Here is a 17007-nt window from a genome sequence, read left to right as displayed (position 1 = left end):
TTTAAGATGAAATGATGATAAGCAACTAAAAAACACATCTCACTCTGTGTCTTCTTTTTTTCATTGGTACATCATAAACAAAAGAAGCATGATGGACAGCATTTACAGTTTAAAGTGGTATTCATTATTACACAGCAAAAATGATTCAAATGATTATAGCCTACCCATTGTTCTCATAGGCCTACCTATAGTAAAGTAATCTCATCTTGTTTTCATGCAGGGCAGTAGCACCCAGTGACTAGAAAAGCTACTATACATACCATATCAAATTGAAAATACACCGTAGAAGATTAAATTGACCAGCGAGAAAACCCTGAAAGAGTGTATGATCGTGTAATGTATTGAGGCCGGCAGTGGTGACAGCAAAACTGCTGTGAAATTGCATATTTCAAAGACTCATTTATCGATTTTAGCTGTGTGTTTATGTTTTTAGCGAAAGCAACGTGATCACGAACCTGATTGGCTGTGGAGTCGAGACGCTAGACGGAGGTGAAAGCTCATTGGTTGCGGCTCTGGCGGGGGGCGGGGCTTCGTGTTGCTACATCACCACCTTTGTCGTTGTCGGGCAGCTGCAAACTGGAAAGTCCCTGACAGCCAGAGAGGCTCGCTGCGGTTTGCGTTGTCATTTTAAATGAAGGATAAAAAAAATTCCTTCGCCTCGCCGCCTCTGCGGATGTGTAATGTCGTAAGGCTTTTTTAAAAGTCGTTGATTCATTTTTATGTTTCAGCCAGACTAGTGCTAGATGCTCCCCCTGCGAGTGCTAGCTCTGTGTTAGCAGCAGGCTAGCTCTTTGTGTGGCTAGCTGCTAGCTGAGGGATGTTTTGTTGTTGTTGTTGAATCGGGCAGCCCTCCCGTCGTCTGGGAGAGGAGATTCATCAGCTGTGTATGGAAAAAAAGCAGCCCCTCCTGGACGGTTTCTCATCCACTGACATTAACCGTGAAAGTGGCCCGTGAAGCCCGCTGTTAGGTCAGCGACACCGACGGAAAGGAAGAGAGAGAAAAGAAAGGAAGAGTTTGACCGACGAGGAAGGAGATGGGAAACTGTCTGAAATCTCCCACCTCAGATGATATATCTTTGCTACATGAATCTCAGTCGGACCGGGCCAGCTACGGAGACGGTGCTGACCCCGACCAGGAGCCACCGCCCCCCTATCAGGTAACTTTGGTCGGCTGTGTTGGACCAGTACCTTAACATTTAAGTTAGCAATTATGTTTTTGTTGTTGTTTTTACTCACAAGGTGAGCCAAATTCCGTAAATACCTGACGTTTGGATGGTGTTACCCCGTCTATGGCGTGTCTGGCCCAGTAAACCAGTCACAGAAAACTAGTTTTAGATGAACAATGTCAGACCCTAGATCAGCTGTTTACAGATCCTGGATCACCCTTGGCCAGCGGTCTAGCCGAGTGACCCTGTCTCCTTATGACACTAATCCTCTTTGTTATATCCGATGGTCCTGACTGTGTGTCTACCGTCTCCCTGAAGTCATGTAATGATTCACCCTTCAGTGATATGATAGTAGCACTATGTGATCACTTGCTGTAGTCTTTATTGAAACACATTGAACCATGTAATTTACGTTCCAACTCAGTGGAGATGAACGAAGACACAAAGGCCATTTATTATGGCTTGTAGTTCCCTTTAACAGCATAAACTGCAGTTTGAATGGGGTTGAAACAGACCCCAGTTTTTCATTGAAGAGGGAGTTTTGTAGATTTTGTACACTCTCATACCTTTCGCAGCTGCTTCCTTCCTTCACTGATCTCCTTCAGGGCAGCAACTTTGTTTATTAATGTCCCTATTTCTTGATTTAGATCATCCACAAACAGACCCTGGCACGCTGTAACCGTAAATATGATGTATGGTGTTATGCTCCTCTTGTGTGTATTTATATGTTAAAATGTGACTTGTATGCATTATGTAAGGCCTTGGCAGAGAGTTTGCCTGTTACTGGGTTAAGCTAAGCCTTATCTGTAGATTTAAGATAAGTGCTTTTAAATGAATGGGAAACTGAGGGCGATGTCAGGTCAGTCCAGCATGACAGCTCTCACACTAGACAGCTACGTATTTCTGCGTTCAAAATTATACATTCGACCTTTAATGTAAACTAGTTCCAGCAAATATATTTGGTAATTCCTGTTTTTTCCCCCTCAAACATCTCCCACAAGTTACCTTATAGAAATAAGGTTATAGTAAATTGTATAACTTGAATTCATGTAACGTGAGAGGCACAGACACAGACACACAAGGTCAGTTTCTGGTAACAGAAAATTCTTATTCATGATAGTTTCCATTTATTATCGGTGGAATTTGCATCAGCGTCAGTAAATATTGTATCTGAACAGAGCTAGATGTCCTTGACATGCATGCATTTGTGTCCAGATTTTTATGAGTTGTTTTTGTCATGTTTGGCAAACAGCAATTAGGTAATTAGGTCAAAGCAGCCAGCTCTGGTCTCATAGAGAAGCGATGGTGTAATAAACGACACAAACATGACTAAGTTTCTTTGTAGCTCTGACTAAGCTCTCAGCTGAGCTGGGAAAGTTTGTGTACAGTTTGTTCAGACTGACACCGTACCACATGAGGGTTAACCAACTACTTTAAACCTACTGATAAAGGGCTCTTTAAGATCTGCCAGGGTTTTTCCTCCCTGTTGACCACAGTAATCAACATCTTCACCATCTAAAACCCAGTGTGAGAACAGAGCACACATTTCTTCTGAGCTGTCAGAAGGTCTGTTTGTGTTAGAAGAAGGACCAATGGCTTCACTATACTCGACTACTACTTGGAATTGAGTTTGCTTTTCGTGGAGGCTATCGAGCACGGCCCTGGGTTCAAATGCCAGTATAGCTGCACAGTGCATATCTGTCCTTCATACCAAAGGGTCATAGCAAAAAGAATGATGCCGGAAATCATAACAGTGAAATCCAAAACAAAAACAATATGACCTCTGGCAGTGGTTAAGTTACAGAAAACAAATACAGAAAACAGGTGGTGATGTAGATCCAACCCTGGTATTGTTTTCACAGCCAAAAAAACAGACGTGACAGGATGGAAACATTAATTTTGTCTAGCTGTCTGGCAACAAAAGAGAATGAATGGGGATTTTTCATTACACAATGTCCCAGCCATTCACTCTATCTGAAAAGAAACCATCACAGTTCAGTGCTGAGATGCATTGAAGCTTTGCATACTAGTAGACATAGTATGAAGAAAAATCTTAAAGAGAGATAGAGCCTTTTCCTCCTCTTTTCGGTAATCTGTCACCCATCTGCAGACCCAGGAGCCTTCAAGAAGTTGATTCAAACTACTTCTTTACAAGTTTCCTGGATTGACTGCTCTTTGTGTCACAGTCTTTCCTGTTAATTAGACAGCAGGTAATCTGGCAACCTGTACGCCAAGCCCAAATCACATCACTGACTGACTAACTGAACTGTAAGAGACAGTTGAATTGAGCCTTACGCAAGATACTTCCATTGAATCCCTCGTTATAGATTACTTTTGAGAGCATGGCAATTTGTTCTGATTTACACCTAAAGATAGAGATGTAAGGTTTTTTTGTTTTGTTTTTTTAAATTTGCTATCCAAGTCATAGAGTTATAAAATGTGTATCCAACATGCACATAAAGCAGTTGATCTGTGTGCTTAGACACCCACCCTGAGGCCAAACAACTGCTGTTTCCTGGGAATTGACAGTCAGCAGTGAATCAGAGGGTGAATTCCAGCATCTGGAGATGGGAGGATGCTGTTGAATAATTGGTTAAAAGAGGCTGCAGAGTGGCATTAAGTCATATGTGGACATCTTTTACACAAAGTAGTTCAGACAGTAGTAATTTAAATGTTGATTTTATTCTCAAACAAGGCTTTTAGTAAAGTATTCATGATTTTGTTAGAATCATCTCTTATTCTTATTCTTTCATATGGCAGAGCAAACTAAATTTAAGATGAATTCAAAACATCAATAACAATTATATACGTTCATGTGAAAAATGATCACTGACAGATCATTGTCCATTGGCTCAGCCCTGTCCCCAATCCACACATGTGCACACAGTTCAAAGCTCATAGAAGAAGAATAAGAAACATATATACAGTACAAGATAAAAACCAGCATTATGTGCAAAATGAAGAAAATTATGTTCACTTATATTTGATCCAGACCACAGGGATCATGCCACAGACTGTCAGGTTAGACCGCAAAGACATGGATTCACTAGTTCATAAACAGTTAAATAAAAGTGCAACATGCAAAGCAATAAAAAGAACCACTGCAGAGGCAGATTGATAACACTGAAACGTATATAAAGAGACAAAGGATTATTATTGCAATGCAGACATGTTTCTCAGCTAACAGCGCAGTCAACACATCTAGAGAGGGTGAAAAGGTGGACTAGAATCACACACCACTCACTAACTGGTTCGGACTTATATCTTTCACTTTACTTTACTTTATTTGTTTATTTGGGTGGGACAGTGCACATCAATGTACATATAGAAACATGTAAATGTGCCTGATTATAGCAACAATGCTAATTTCTATCCGGAGTCCCAAAAGTCAGTTCAGTTTCAGTGCCCCTAGTGGTCTGCTTTAGTGACTATGGCCTGATGCCTTTTTTTTCAATAGCTAAACTGACTCCCAACTTGCGAGAATCCCACAGCTTCCCAGGAATTGTCAACCTTCGGTGCTGAATCATCACTTAGAGGCCAGAGCACTGGAGATCCGGAAAGCAGCTGGTGAAACGAGTGCTGAGTCATGGCTGTGTGGGGGCAGGCTATGCGAGATAAGGAAACATGTGTTTGTGTTTGAGAGGGTGTGTGTGTGTGAGTGTGTGTGCATGTGTATATTTGTCCATGTGTATTTTACCCATAGATATGAAACCACAAAGAAAGGAGCAGCACCAGATTCGCAGTGATTGAAGTTCAGCTTCATGTGTGCTCAGGTTGTCCATCATTTTCACTGTCACTGTTACTTTTGTGTCACCATGAGGGCTTGAGGGTAAAAAATGATCTAAAACACAAGAGTCTGTCCACCATCTGCAGTGCTGTCAAGATGAGAGGGCTTGCAGTCAGCAGTTTGCTTTGTGCTCAGCCAGCTCGGCCAGAGGAAGTGGAGAAAGTAAGTATACTTTGGAGGTGGTTTTCTAATTAGCTGTCAAATGCGGAGCGGAGATGAGGAAAAGAGAGGGATGAAAGGGAGAAGAGGAGATGTTGAACTAAACAATGGTTTTCTGCATAGCTGTGGCTACAGTTTCAGTAGGATGTGGGTTGTTTTCCGTTACGAGAAATGTTCCTTTGAAACAGAATCCATAAAATGAAATGGTAAAATGCCAGTCGGACAACTTCATCATGGTTTAAATGTGAAGTAGCCAAATGGCCACTCTTGTAGCTGCTGGGAAAGCAGGATAAGAGTGTGACCTACTTCTCTCGGTGTGTCTGGTGACCAACATGTACGTGGAGATTCTCAGTCATCCAGGTCATCGTAGTCGTTGGGTGCTGAAGTTGAAGGCAGCTGGACTTTTTGTTAGATCGAAAGAAGTCCAGCTGCCTTCAACTTCACCCAACGACTGTGGTGACCAAACAAAGTGCTTCTGACGTCAGGTATGATGGAGTCTCTTAAAGCAGATGTGATAGCGTAAGGCTTTGATATGCTGCATTTAAGTGCCTTTTGACACAGATTACTCAAAGTGTGTGGTCTAAGATGTCCCGATTAATCGGCTGATCAGAATATAGGACTGGTTGATCAGATTAATGCTTCTAGTCAAACAAATACTCTGCCGTCTGCTGGGAGAAGTACTGTGTGCTGTGTATTGTAGGCCCACCTTGTGTCATACACAAGCACATGAAACAACATGTCGCCCATGTGAAACTTTGAGTGTGATAATAATGTACACCGTCAGCAACGCAGCCCAAAAATGATCAGTATTTGCTGTAGATTGGCTGATTTGACCCATAGGTGATCGGTATCAGCATCCTCAGTCTTGCCCTAATATGGGAAACGGCCTCATTGTGGGAGGGCTTGGCAGTGGTGCTCACAAACAGGCCATTGTACTGCAGGTCAGTGACATAGTTTGTGGGCTTTGGCTGACATGCAGCCTCACAGAGATTGTTATTCCTAAGTGCTAACCACAAGTCCCAGATCTCAAATTCATACCGTTCAGTTCTCTAGTTGACGGCTGCTGTTCCCACCTTGTATGAGCAGGTTGGTTTTGTCATGTCACAGTGACATATCTAAGTGTGTAAGGTTGTTAAATGTGTCTGTAATATGGAACAACAGACCGCCACAACTTCCTAGACACTTGATTTTATAGTGGCTGATGTTGCTGGAGCATTATCAGCTCATGGCTGCTTTTTGGACTTGCTAAACATTTTCCATTTTCCACCAAGATATGTTTATGTGCATCATCCATAGCTCCCTTGTGACTCAGGGAAGGCTTTGTGTGAGGTGCGTCATGTGCCAATGTAAATACCATAATTAATTAAAATCACACACACAATGGCCCAACTTGACTCTGCTTAAACCATAGACTCTCCTGTTATCACATCAACAAACACATCCTGTGATGCGAATGCGCATCCTTCTCCTCCCCCCATTGTTTTCTGCGTAGCCTGTGTGCCTGCTTGCCTGTATTATGTGCAGGTGTCTGTAGGGTTTGTACGAAGATTTTGTTACTCTTCAGTCCCTTGACAGACAGTTTAGATTTCAGAGCTTGTAATTGCTTCATGCCCCTCCTAGTGTTGCTTCCCCTAAATAGTAAAATAGTCAGTACAGTAAGCTGTACTTGTTAATTTCAATAATGATAAATAAAGATTATGGAAATTGTGAACAATTATGAAACCTTCACGTCCCACCATAGATTGGAAATCCTCACATCATGCAATTTGTCTGAATATTCAGTAATAATGTCTGTTGTCATTTTCCAGCTCATTGCTGTTCTCCAGCGAGTTGAAAATCTTGCCACATTAATCTCGAGTGGTCAGGTAGGATATGGCTCCTTTCCAAATGACAACACCTATGTCATCTTTTTGGTTGCCTGTCATTGACATCTCATTTGCCCGTATGTGTATGGGTCTGTCTTGTCGTAGTTTTAAGTCACATACACTTTTTACACCTTGGTTGTTTTCAATTCTGTACTTTAACGAGAGGAAGTATTTAAGCATCCAATGTTCGGATTCGAAGTTCTCTGAGAAAAAAGCCAGGAAAATGTCAGGCAGCTCATTTCTCAGCTGCTGGAGACCTTCTATTTGTGTCCGCTGAAGTGATCACTGATTTGTTTTTTTATTTAGTGAAACTGCTTAATTCGTTTACTGATGCCAATCCCTGTAAAACCCGTAGAACAACTGGTCCGCATGTAAGCAGTCGCAGTTTTCAGCTATGTCAGAGGTGAATCACAGTGTCTGAGAGAGAGAGAGAGAGAGAGATGACATGTGGGCCAAGGGTCTCACTGGAACACAGGGTAAGACTTACCACCAAAAAGGTACCAGGTGTCCGTTCTGTTTTGAGAACAATGCACAATGAAGAAATCCAAACTGGGAGAAGCTTATGGTAACAATAACCCCCATGAACCGACACTAGTACTTTCATGACGTCATCTTTTATTATAGCTTTGAGTGTGAGAGACCCTGAGCGTTACAAGTACATACTGTGCGTTTAAAGCAGCTGAACTCGTCGGTGCCAAAAAGCTCTGCCCTGCCTGGATAATTGAATCGTTAATGTTACAAGTAAAAAAAAAAAAGGGCTAGTGTGGCTCAAACCCATTTTCCCCTCCTTTTCAAGGCCACACTTATACGCACACCAGAAGTAGCTCCTGCAAGTTTTATTGAGTGTAACGTTTCGGGCACCTGCCCTTCCCGAAACGTTACACTCAATAAAACTTGCAGGAGCTACTTCTGGTGTGCGGACTTCCTCTTTCATCTCATACTTACCCTCTGGTCCAGCACCCAGTTTTACACTGTTTTGGGATGTGCGTGCTATTTGTACCCACACTTATAAGCATGAATAGCACACATCCAGTTATGGGGAGGATCTCAGTTGTTATTGAACTTGTGGGCAGAGAGTGCCCCTATCTTACATTTTGCACTCTGCTTTCCTCTGAATTTCTTTCAATTAGTGATGGATGATGGAGTACAGAGGGTAAATGCCTCCCCACCCTATTAGTCTTTCTTTCACTTAGTCTGTGTGTGTCTGCCCTCATCCGTGGCCATAATCTTCACCTCCCTTCCTGCTCACCATCAGCAGCCCTGGCCTGGCAGGCAGTTTCTGCTGCTGCGTGCCTGCATGTTTGGAAGAGGAAATCAAGGTCTGTATTTTTGCTCAGTTAGCCACCGCCCTGCACCCCCTCCACCCCCCCTCTCTTTGCCACTCTTTCACCTTCTTCTTCTCACTCTGCCTAACTCTCCATCTCTCTGTTGTCCCTCTGGTTAGCCTGCGGTCACATAGTGACCACTTGTCACAGCCCAGCTGACACACCATCTATGAAAGAAGGGAAAGGCATGATGACAACAATAACACTGCTGACCGCGGCACACTTGACCATCCTAACACACTCACACACAAGAGTACAGCTGCTGCCCCCCTCGGAGGCCCTGTCTGCAGCTTTTATTCTTGCTGCCTGGCTGCCGTCTCTTTATGACACGGGTAAAAGGAGGGGCCGTCAGGGGAGCAGCAGACTGCCTCGGCTGCTAAAGATATGCTGACTCATGGCTTAAAATGCTCTGTGCTGAGAGGCTAATTTTTTGCCAACTTGTTATTCAGATTTTTTCCCCCAAGAAACTCAAGCAATTCAGAAGTTAAAATAAGACCATGTTTAAAATGGTTTCTTCATAAATATTATCTATCTATCTATCTATCTATCTATCTATCTATCTATCTATCTATCTATCTATCTATCTATCTATCTATCTATCTGTCTATCTGTCTATCCATCCATCTAGACATCTAGCTCGTCATGTGACATTAAAATAAAACTTGTTTCAATATATTTTTCGATCAAAATATGCATCAGGAATGAAAAGTAATTTGAGATCATTTAGAAGGTTTGGTTAGGTTTCTGTCCTGCCAACACCAGTCTGAGTGTGGATTAGGGATGTCACAATTACTTGTTTGCTCAATTAATTGCGGTATTAATCGCCACAATTCATTTACTGTAAACATTCCTCAATACCGTCACTTTCCAAAAAAGATTATGTAGGAATTTAAACGTTAAATTAATTAATGCATAATAATTGTGATAATCTTGATACCATGATTATTTCTCTGACAATAATCGCACCAATAAAATCTATAATCATGACATCCCTAGGTGGCTAATACTGGTGGTTAGTGACAGAGCTCACTTAACAGTATTAGAGTGGCTTTAGCCTAATCCATGACCTGGTTGTTGAATCCTTTCAGTTTCCTGACATGAAGGTTTGGCACGCAGGAAGGAGACAAAGAGCGAGTGGACCAAAAAGAAACTAATCCACACACCACCAATGTAGTGAGTGTAGGCTATGACAATCTATTGGAAAGAAGGAGGAAGAGAAGGAAGGAAGTGGATGAGGCTGAGGCACAGTTTTAGACCACAGAGTGAGTGAGAGAGTTGAGTCAATAGAAAGTCTTTCTTTAGAGAGGAAGAAGACACTTAAAGACCAAAGTAGTACACAAGACAATGTATCTGTGCATCTGTTTCCCCCATACTCATGTGTGGACATTTGAAATTGATTTCTTAAAGGAGAATTCCGGTCATTTTCTAACTAACGCTCTACAGCTCTAGGTCCCTGAGTGCGACCATAGGAAAAAATCTGAGAAAAATATGTGCAGACCGGACCTAGCTCTCCTCCTGCTAGCTGTGCTACACTGCAGTTAAATAGCGAAGCAATGGGGGCAGTTCTTCTAATCGCAACTTTGGCCTCTATATAATGCTCAAAATATCACTACAAATGCTTTGCAACATCCACCAGTTCCTTAACACACAACACTGAGTGTGCATGACTCTGTTAATATGAGAGAGCAGTGTTAACGTGTGTTTTTATCACATACCTCTGTTTACTCTAGCTTCCTGGGTAGACCTTACTAGTCAACTGTCGAGCTCAGGACTGTTCCCATATCAACAAAGACAAAAACGCGCGGAAAACATGGATTTAATATGAATATAACTACTTTTTCCCCCCATCCAAAATCATCTCTGTCGAGCAGTCCCAAGCTCGACAGTTGACTAGTAAGGTCTACCCAGGAAGCTAGAGTAAACAGAGGTAGGCCTACATGATAAAAACACACATTAACAGAGACCTAGAGCTATAGAGCGTTACTTAGAAAATGACCAGAATTCTCCTTTAATTGATCAGTTACTGAAAAGTAGGTGAAACCATGTCAATCTTCACACCACTGGCATTTCTTGAAAAGCTTGTTCCACAGGCAGTTTTCTGGACAAATAAAGCATGTTAGGTCTTTGACGTTTTAAAGTGAAAGTGGGAACTTAACATCCATTGCTGCAACTAACAGTTATTTTCACTATTAATTAATCTGCAGGTTATTTCCTTGATTGGATGTTTGCATGTTCTTCTCATGCCAACCTAATTAATTTAATTGGCGACTCAAAATTGCCCGCAAGTGTGAATGTGAGTGTGAGGGGTCTTTTGTCTTTATATAGACTGATGACTTTCCCCATCTCTCAGCAGGGATTGGCCTCAGTTGTTTAACAGCTGCGACAGTTTGTCACCAAAGCAAAATGTCAAAATCTGACTCCTGTGCTCCAGGACAGCGGGAACTACCACAGGGATACCTTTGTAATATTTCTGTCCGTGGACACGTAGTAATGTTGACTGAATGTCTACATGTTGACAGGAATTGCTTGTGGTTTATTCTCATTGCAAGATGGTGTCTAATGTTTCAGAATCTCATTTTAAGCTAAACACTTAAAACAGACTTGATATTTGCAGTTAATTACACATGACAAAAACTTTGATTAGTGTAATAATCATTTTTGTTTTACTGGTCTAGATTTATAGGCCACCGTATAGGTTTGGCGTGTGATAATTCTGACTCTTTGTTTGACACATTATAGTCTGATACTGAAACCCCGTTTCTCTCTTTGATATGATGCCACTTTCATTACTTATAAACTTCTCCTTATGTGGTTTTGTGCATCAGTTCATTCAGATTCCTGGTGACTTAAGCTAAAGCCGATAGTGAGACTTTTGGCTGCTTTGAAGTTTGCACCAACTTTCCACCCTTTGAAGAGCCGGCATATATTACACAGTGGTTGTTTGTAGTTGACAGATTAGTGATCTGTTCGGATTGTAGTGGCATAGCAACTATGTTGATTGTGTCAAATCAACCCCATGTGAAGCACTGTCACACTTTAAACTGTACACTTCCTGTGAATTCTGTATAACACAACAATATATGCTGCATCAGCTTTTGGAAGGTGTGGGAAACACTACCACCTACTGCCCTAAAATCATAATCCCACAAAATAGTCAGAGACATTGTCAACTTGTAATTAATCACTGTAACAGCAGTTATCGATAATAGTGACAGTGATTATTTCACAGCTGCAGGCCCTTTTTTTAGTTGTATAATTTTTCATCAAAACTAATTGTGTTGGATCTTGTATCTGTGACCGTCAAGTGGATGATTAAATTGTGTAGTGAAAGCCCTCTTTTAGGCTGTGCGGTTTTCAGAGTAATGCCTAGCGGTATCGTATTGGCAAGTGGTGACATTATGTCGTCTCTCAGTATCACAATAAACATTTATATCCCACTCTGCAAAGCATTTGTTTGTGCTAGAATCAAAAAAAGTTTCATAAGCTAAGTTGTGGCTCATCAGTTAGATCCAGCTCGACTTCCACCGAAAGTGATAACAAGAACAACATCTTCTGCTTTTGTTAAACTAACCTCTCATACTAGTAGAATTAAGGCCGAAGAGAGATTTGGCAAACTGGCTTTATGAAACCAGAACATTAGTGTTATTGCAGTGTTTCTTCAAATTCCTCTAAACATATTTTCTGCCACCTTTGCAAACAAATTTCATGAAACAGGACTCAAAGGCATAGTTGCTTTAATTTAAACAATGATTAAGTCTGGATTTTTTGTAACGTGGCCTCCTCTCTCTCTTTCTGCAGGAGCAGATCCATGTGCCTGTCTACCACCCAACACCCAGCCAAGCCCGCCTGGCAACACAGCTAACAGAGGAAGAACAAGTTCGCATTGCCCAACGCATTGGGCTCATCCAGCACCTGCCAAAAGGCGTTTATGACCTGGGTCGGGATGGCTCTGAAAAAAAGATCAGAGAGTGAGTAGAAACTGTGGTTAGCGGTTAGCAGTTAGCACAAGATGGAGGACCTGTACTACTTCACCTCAGTGATCTGTATTCAAGCAGCCATCTTGAATGCCTTGATATACTTAAGATGGGCTAAATTAAAGGTCTGAAAACAGGAGCAAAACTTAATCCTTGCTAAAGTTCCTGGAACGACTGCATTCAAATCATGTATGTTCTCGTTTGAGTTGTGAGAAAATGAAACCTCCTTCAAGTTTCACTTCAGTTACTTTCCACACAAAAAATGAGATAAATTTAAATTATGTCATGTGACAACTGCCTCCGAACCTTAGCCAGGAAACCGACTGAGGAAACTGAACACTCTTATTTAAATGGATGCTTGAGCTTGCCTCCAAAAGTGAGTCGATCCCTGCAGAAGGCAATGTTAAAATGCTGAATGAATTTTAGAGCAGGAATAAACATGTTTACATTATGACAGTGACATCTATTTCTTCATACTTTATTTTTCATAATTTTGGGGGGAAAGATAAGGCAACATAGTAATAATCACTATTGCAAAATCAAGGTAAAACAGCCTCATGAAAGAGACATGCCACCTTTCAGAAAAATATAGATGACCTATTTACAGTCGACCACAGTGACCACGTACTTGAGACAATAGCACTATTGATGCACTGCTTTAGCACAGAGATGGATGATTCTGTATATCACATCCCTGGTGATATTGTAATGTGTGGCATTTCAAAGTAATTCTGTAAATGTTATGTGTCCATAACAGATACTATATGATAACAGGACAACATTTGCAAATGGTACAGGTTAAAACTGGCATGATTGTATTGCTCACATCACTGACTGGTGTGCTTTCTTTGTATTTTCCAGAGCACTCACTCCTCCTTTTCATATTTGTGTAATGTACTTTAAATCAGTTCAGTAAATGTAGCACCATATGAGAAGATCAAAAGTACACAGTACTGTATTTTTTATTTTCTGCATTTTTGTGCTGCTGACCCCTATCCAGTCCTTATCAAAATATAGTAAAATTGCAATTATCAGTGATTCTGTGTTCTTTCCTATGCAGGTGCGTCATCTGTATGATGGACTTTGTTTATGGAGACCCGATCCGGTTCCTGCCCTGCATGCACATTTACCACATGGACTGTATAGATGATTGGCTGATGAGGTCTTTCACCTGCCCCTCCTGCATGGAGCCTGTGGATGCCGCGCTGCTATCCTCCTACGAGACCAACTGACACACACACACACACAGATACCTGCAGCCCAGGCTGGCCACACACACACACACACACACACACACACACACACACACACACACACACACATACAGTGTGTGCACTGTATCCTGGATTATGAAGGTGGTGATACGAAAGCAATGATCATGTAGAATTATTCTGACCTCTCATGTGTGTGCGTGTCTGTCTGTGTGTGTGTGTGTGTGTGTGTGTGCAAGTCTGTGCGTGCGCGTGTGTGTATTTACACAAGTTCCCCAGTTGGCCTGCTGGACAGGATTGCATCTGGGAAAGTACAGAGTGTTAAAGGACGAGCAGGAAAGTGCTGGATGGAAGAAAAGATCACAAGCCGAGAGCTCACAATGGGGGAAGGTGTTAAGTGTAAAGGGAAGCCAAGGGGAATGGATGACGGTTATCTGGCATGATTAAGAAACTGCTTTTGTAAATGTGAGTATACATGCAAGCATGCCCAGTCACACACTTCCTCCCCAGCATTGAATTGTATCATGACAGAATGCAGGAGGAAGGATATCTGACTGCCATCATCAGGCCGCAGATTGTACTTCTTGGACTGCTGAAGCCTGATTACCATCATGTCACACTGCAAGACAAAGAAAACCGGGCGTCTGTTGCAGATGAATATCTGCTGCAAAAACTGCTACAGATTAAGACTGCTAGATATGGACATCAGACATAAGACTGCGACCATCAGATATACTCTGCAGACATACCACAGGCCTCCACTCATCCACAGCACCTGGGTCTCCAGTTGTCTGTCTGTACAGATCTCTCATGGGAAAAATAAGACTGGTCGGTGGATTGATCGATTGTCCTGTGGCTTTGTGAAATCTGTTCTGTTTGTTTCGTCAAGTCAGTATAAGGGCTCAGTTGAATCAGTGTGTACGTACTAACAACACAGACATGTCGAAGTAAAAATACTGTATGTGCTTTAGTCACTAATGTGATGGATAGCTGGTTGACTGTTACCATCAAGACCCTCTTATGACTTTCTCAGTCTCAGTGAGATCTCAGATTACTGGCCAAAGCACAAGTAGACTAGTTAACAAACCATTAATACAAATCAAAAGATATTTGCACTTCTTAATCAGACTTGTGATGAGAGTTGACCATATGCATTTAGTAATCATGTCAAAGTGAAGTATGTGGTTTTTATTACCATCGCTATGATTTGTAATAGAGATGTTCCTATACCATTTTTCTTTCCTTCCTGATACCAGTTCTGATACACAAACTCGTGTATCAGCCAATACACAGTACTGATCCGGTACCATCGCGTTAATTTAACAATTTACCACTAACCCTGAATGGATGTGATTCTGATTGCTGTCATTATTATATGGCATAGCTCAGGTTAAATCTAAATCTTTCTTTTGTCATCTGATTTCGCTGTCAAGGAAATTTCAAGAATGAAATCTTAAAATAAGTCACACTCCCTACACTAGTCATCCTAACACCACTGACACAACTCAAAAAAAAGCCTTTCATATTGTACAAGTTGCCTTTTTACTGGTGGTACTTACCAGTTGAACATATTGCCAAATTGCTGACGTTGTACAAATGGCTTCTTCGCTGGAAATCAGTTCACTAATCTAAAACAGTAACTTCCTGTGTATGCTACTGTTTTGGAGAAGCGAAGAATTCATTTCTTGCAAAATTGCCATTCTATCTGGACATTCATTAATAAATTACGTGGTATCGGATCAGTGCATAGCCATGTGCACTCGCTGATGCTTAATATCGGAGGCATTTCCGATTCTAGTATTGGTATCGGAACAACTCTTAATTTGTAATGAAAGACACTGTCTCTGAACCAGGAGTGGGTGCATAATTCAGTGCTGGTGACTTGAATCAAACTACTGAAACAATCCTCTACTTGCTTCCTCTGTTACTGTCCAAAAATGTATTTTTTTAGGACAAAATTACACATTTACAAAAAAGAATTCATTACAAAATAAAAAGCATACACTTGTTTGGGGTAATGTAATGTGTGCGCACATGAATAGTCGCTTTATTTGCGCTGTAATAAAAAAAAAAAGACTTGTAGAATAAAACCAGTCCTACCAGTCCCATACAAACATTCACAGGGGAAACAGTTAAAGGTGCCAGTTTTCACCGTCAGGACAGTGGTAATACAGAATGAATGTGCTCATGGGTTGTGTGTTAGTGAATATGACTGAGGATTTTTATTTACCTGATGTGGTCAGAATCAGCAGTTATACAGCGAACTGTTCCCAGTTTAGAAAGGTTTTATTTCTTCACATTTTTTGTCCTTATTTTCTTCGCCTCAAAGATGAGGCCTCGACCTACATATTTTAAAATGTATATCACATCAGTCACCCAGTTGGTAAAAGCACAAAAACATGCAAATGTTCAATTTCCTTGTCCTTCTCCGTGCCACCTTTGCAGGTGAGTCGGCAAGACATTAAATTATGCAGGAAATGTTCAATCATTAAGCTCCCCCTGCTTAGCAGGCATGATACAGATCCAACATGGTTTAAAACATGCCTTTTAGTGGTGTGTGTGTGTGTGTTTATGTGTGGATGTGTGTGTCTGTGAGTTTTTCTCTGTGTGAGTGTTTTTCCAAGGCTATATGACCTTTGTGTGAGCTGGCAGTCGGCACCTTAGTTTTTGCACAGTACTTTAATTGACTAAACTCTTTGTTGTACATTGTCCTCCATCAGTAAGGTGGAGCCTCAAGGCCTTAGGTTACATGTGAGCATCAGCTGCTAAAATGTGGAGCAGAGTCTGGTCAACAACAACAACAAAAAAAAACAGGAGGGGGGTGGGAGCGGGGTGGTTGTGTTCATGTAATATTGTTAAGAATACACAAAGTCTGTCAAGATAATTGTCCCTCTACTTTGTCACAAAATGAATAAATTGTCAGTGTATTGTGGTGTTTGGGTTTCTGTCACATCACCTGACTCTCTCCCTAAGGGTTCCTGTGGGATTGCATTGCCGGTTCCTACCAGCTTTCATCTGCAGTCCTGTGGTGCAGTGCATGACATTTTTGGATACAAACGCCTTCTGCCAAGAAAAGGCTCGGTTTTGATCTTGGCCTGGATCAGCTAAAGACTGGGTGGGACATGCAATGCATAATGGGATTTGAATGGCTAAATAAAGTTAAACCCTGTCATTGTGTTTAGGTGTTTATATCTGCCATTGTTCCTCAAAAGAGTAAAAAAATCTGTTTCACAAAAAAATATAAAACGCACAAATATCCCGATCCCAGTGAAGACTAGCTCTCTCCACAAGCTATGTACGTTTACCAGTGAGACACTTTGTGGAGCTGCTTCATTTGACAGTGTAGGTGGCAAATTTAAGAGATGTTTGAGCTGTTTAACTAAATAGATTTCCTGCAATGTGTTAATGCTTCTTGGAAGTCAGCAGTTTGTGAACAATGAAACAGCTGCACAGACTGTTGTATAATCATGGGCCAGATATGACTTCAGAACCACAGCATAGAGTTATTTATTTAAATATC

At 41.4% G+C, this 17007-nt stretch overlaps 1 protein-coding gene across 2 annotated transcripts; it reads left to right on the top strand.

Annotated features, from left to right (window-relative positions):
* Nucleotides 1-580: 580 nt before the first annotated feature.
* rnf11b (ring finger protein 11b) lies at nucleotides 581-16657 on the top strand. 2 transcript variants are annotated; one of them, XR_014595349.1, is made up of 4 exons: nucleotides 581-1157; nucleotides 12101-12270; nucleotides 13337-13952; nucleotides 16461-16657. XR_014595349.1 is itself a non-coding variant. In XM_083970605.1 (3 exons), exons 1-3 carry the CDS (start codon nucleotides 1035-1037, stop codon nucleotides 13506-13508), a joined length of 465 nt encoding a protein of 154 aa, XP_083826731.1. In that variant the 5' UTR covers nucleotides 581-1034; the 3' UTR covers nucleotides 13509-16657. The 2 variants fall into 2 exon arrangements, 1 of the variants encoding a protein (XP_083826731.1); XM_083970605.1 differs by having other exon boundaries at nucleotides 13337-16657.
* The last annotated feature ends 350 nt before the right edge of the window (nucleotides 16658-17007 follow it).

This window comes from Trachurus trachurus, assembly GCF_905171665.1.
Source record: "Trachurus trachurus genome assembly, chromosome: 4".
NCBI classification, from domain to species: Eukaryota; Metazoa; Chordata; class Actinopteri; order Carangiformes; family Carangidae; genus Trachurus; species Trachurus trachurus.
Note: the sequence above shows the minus strand (reverse complement) of the source record. Positions and strands in the feature narration are given on the sequence as shown.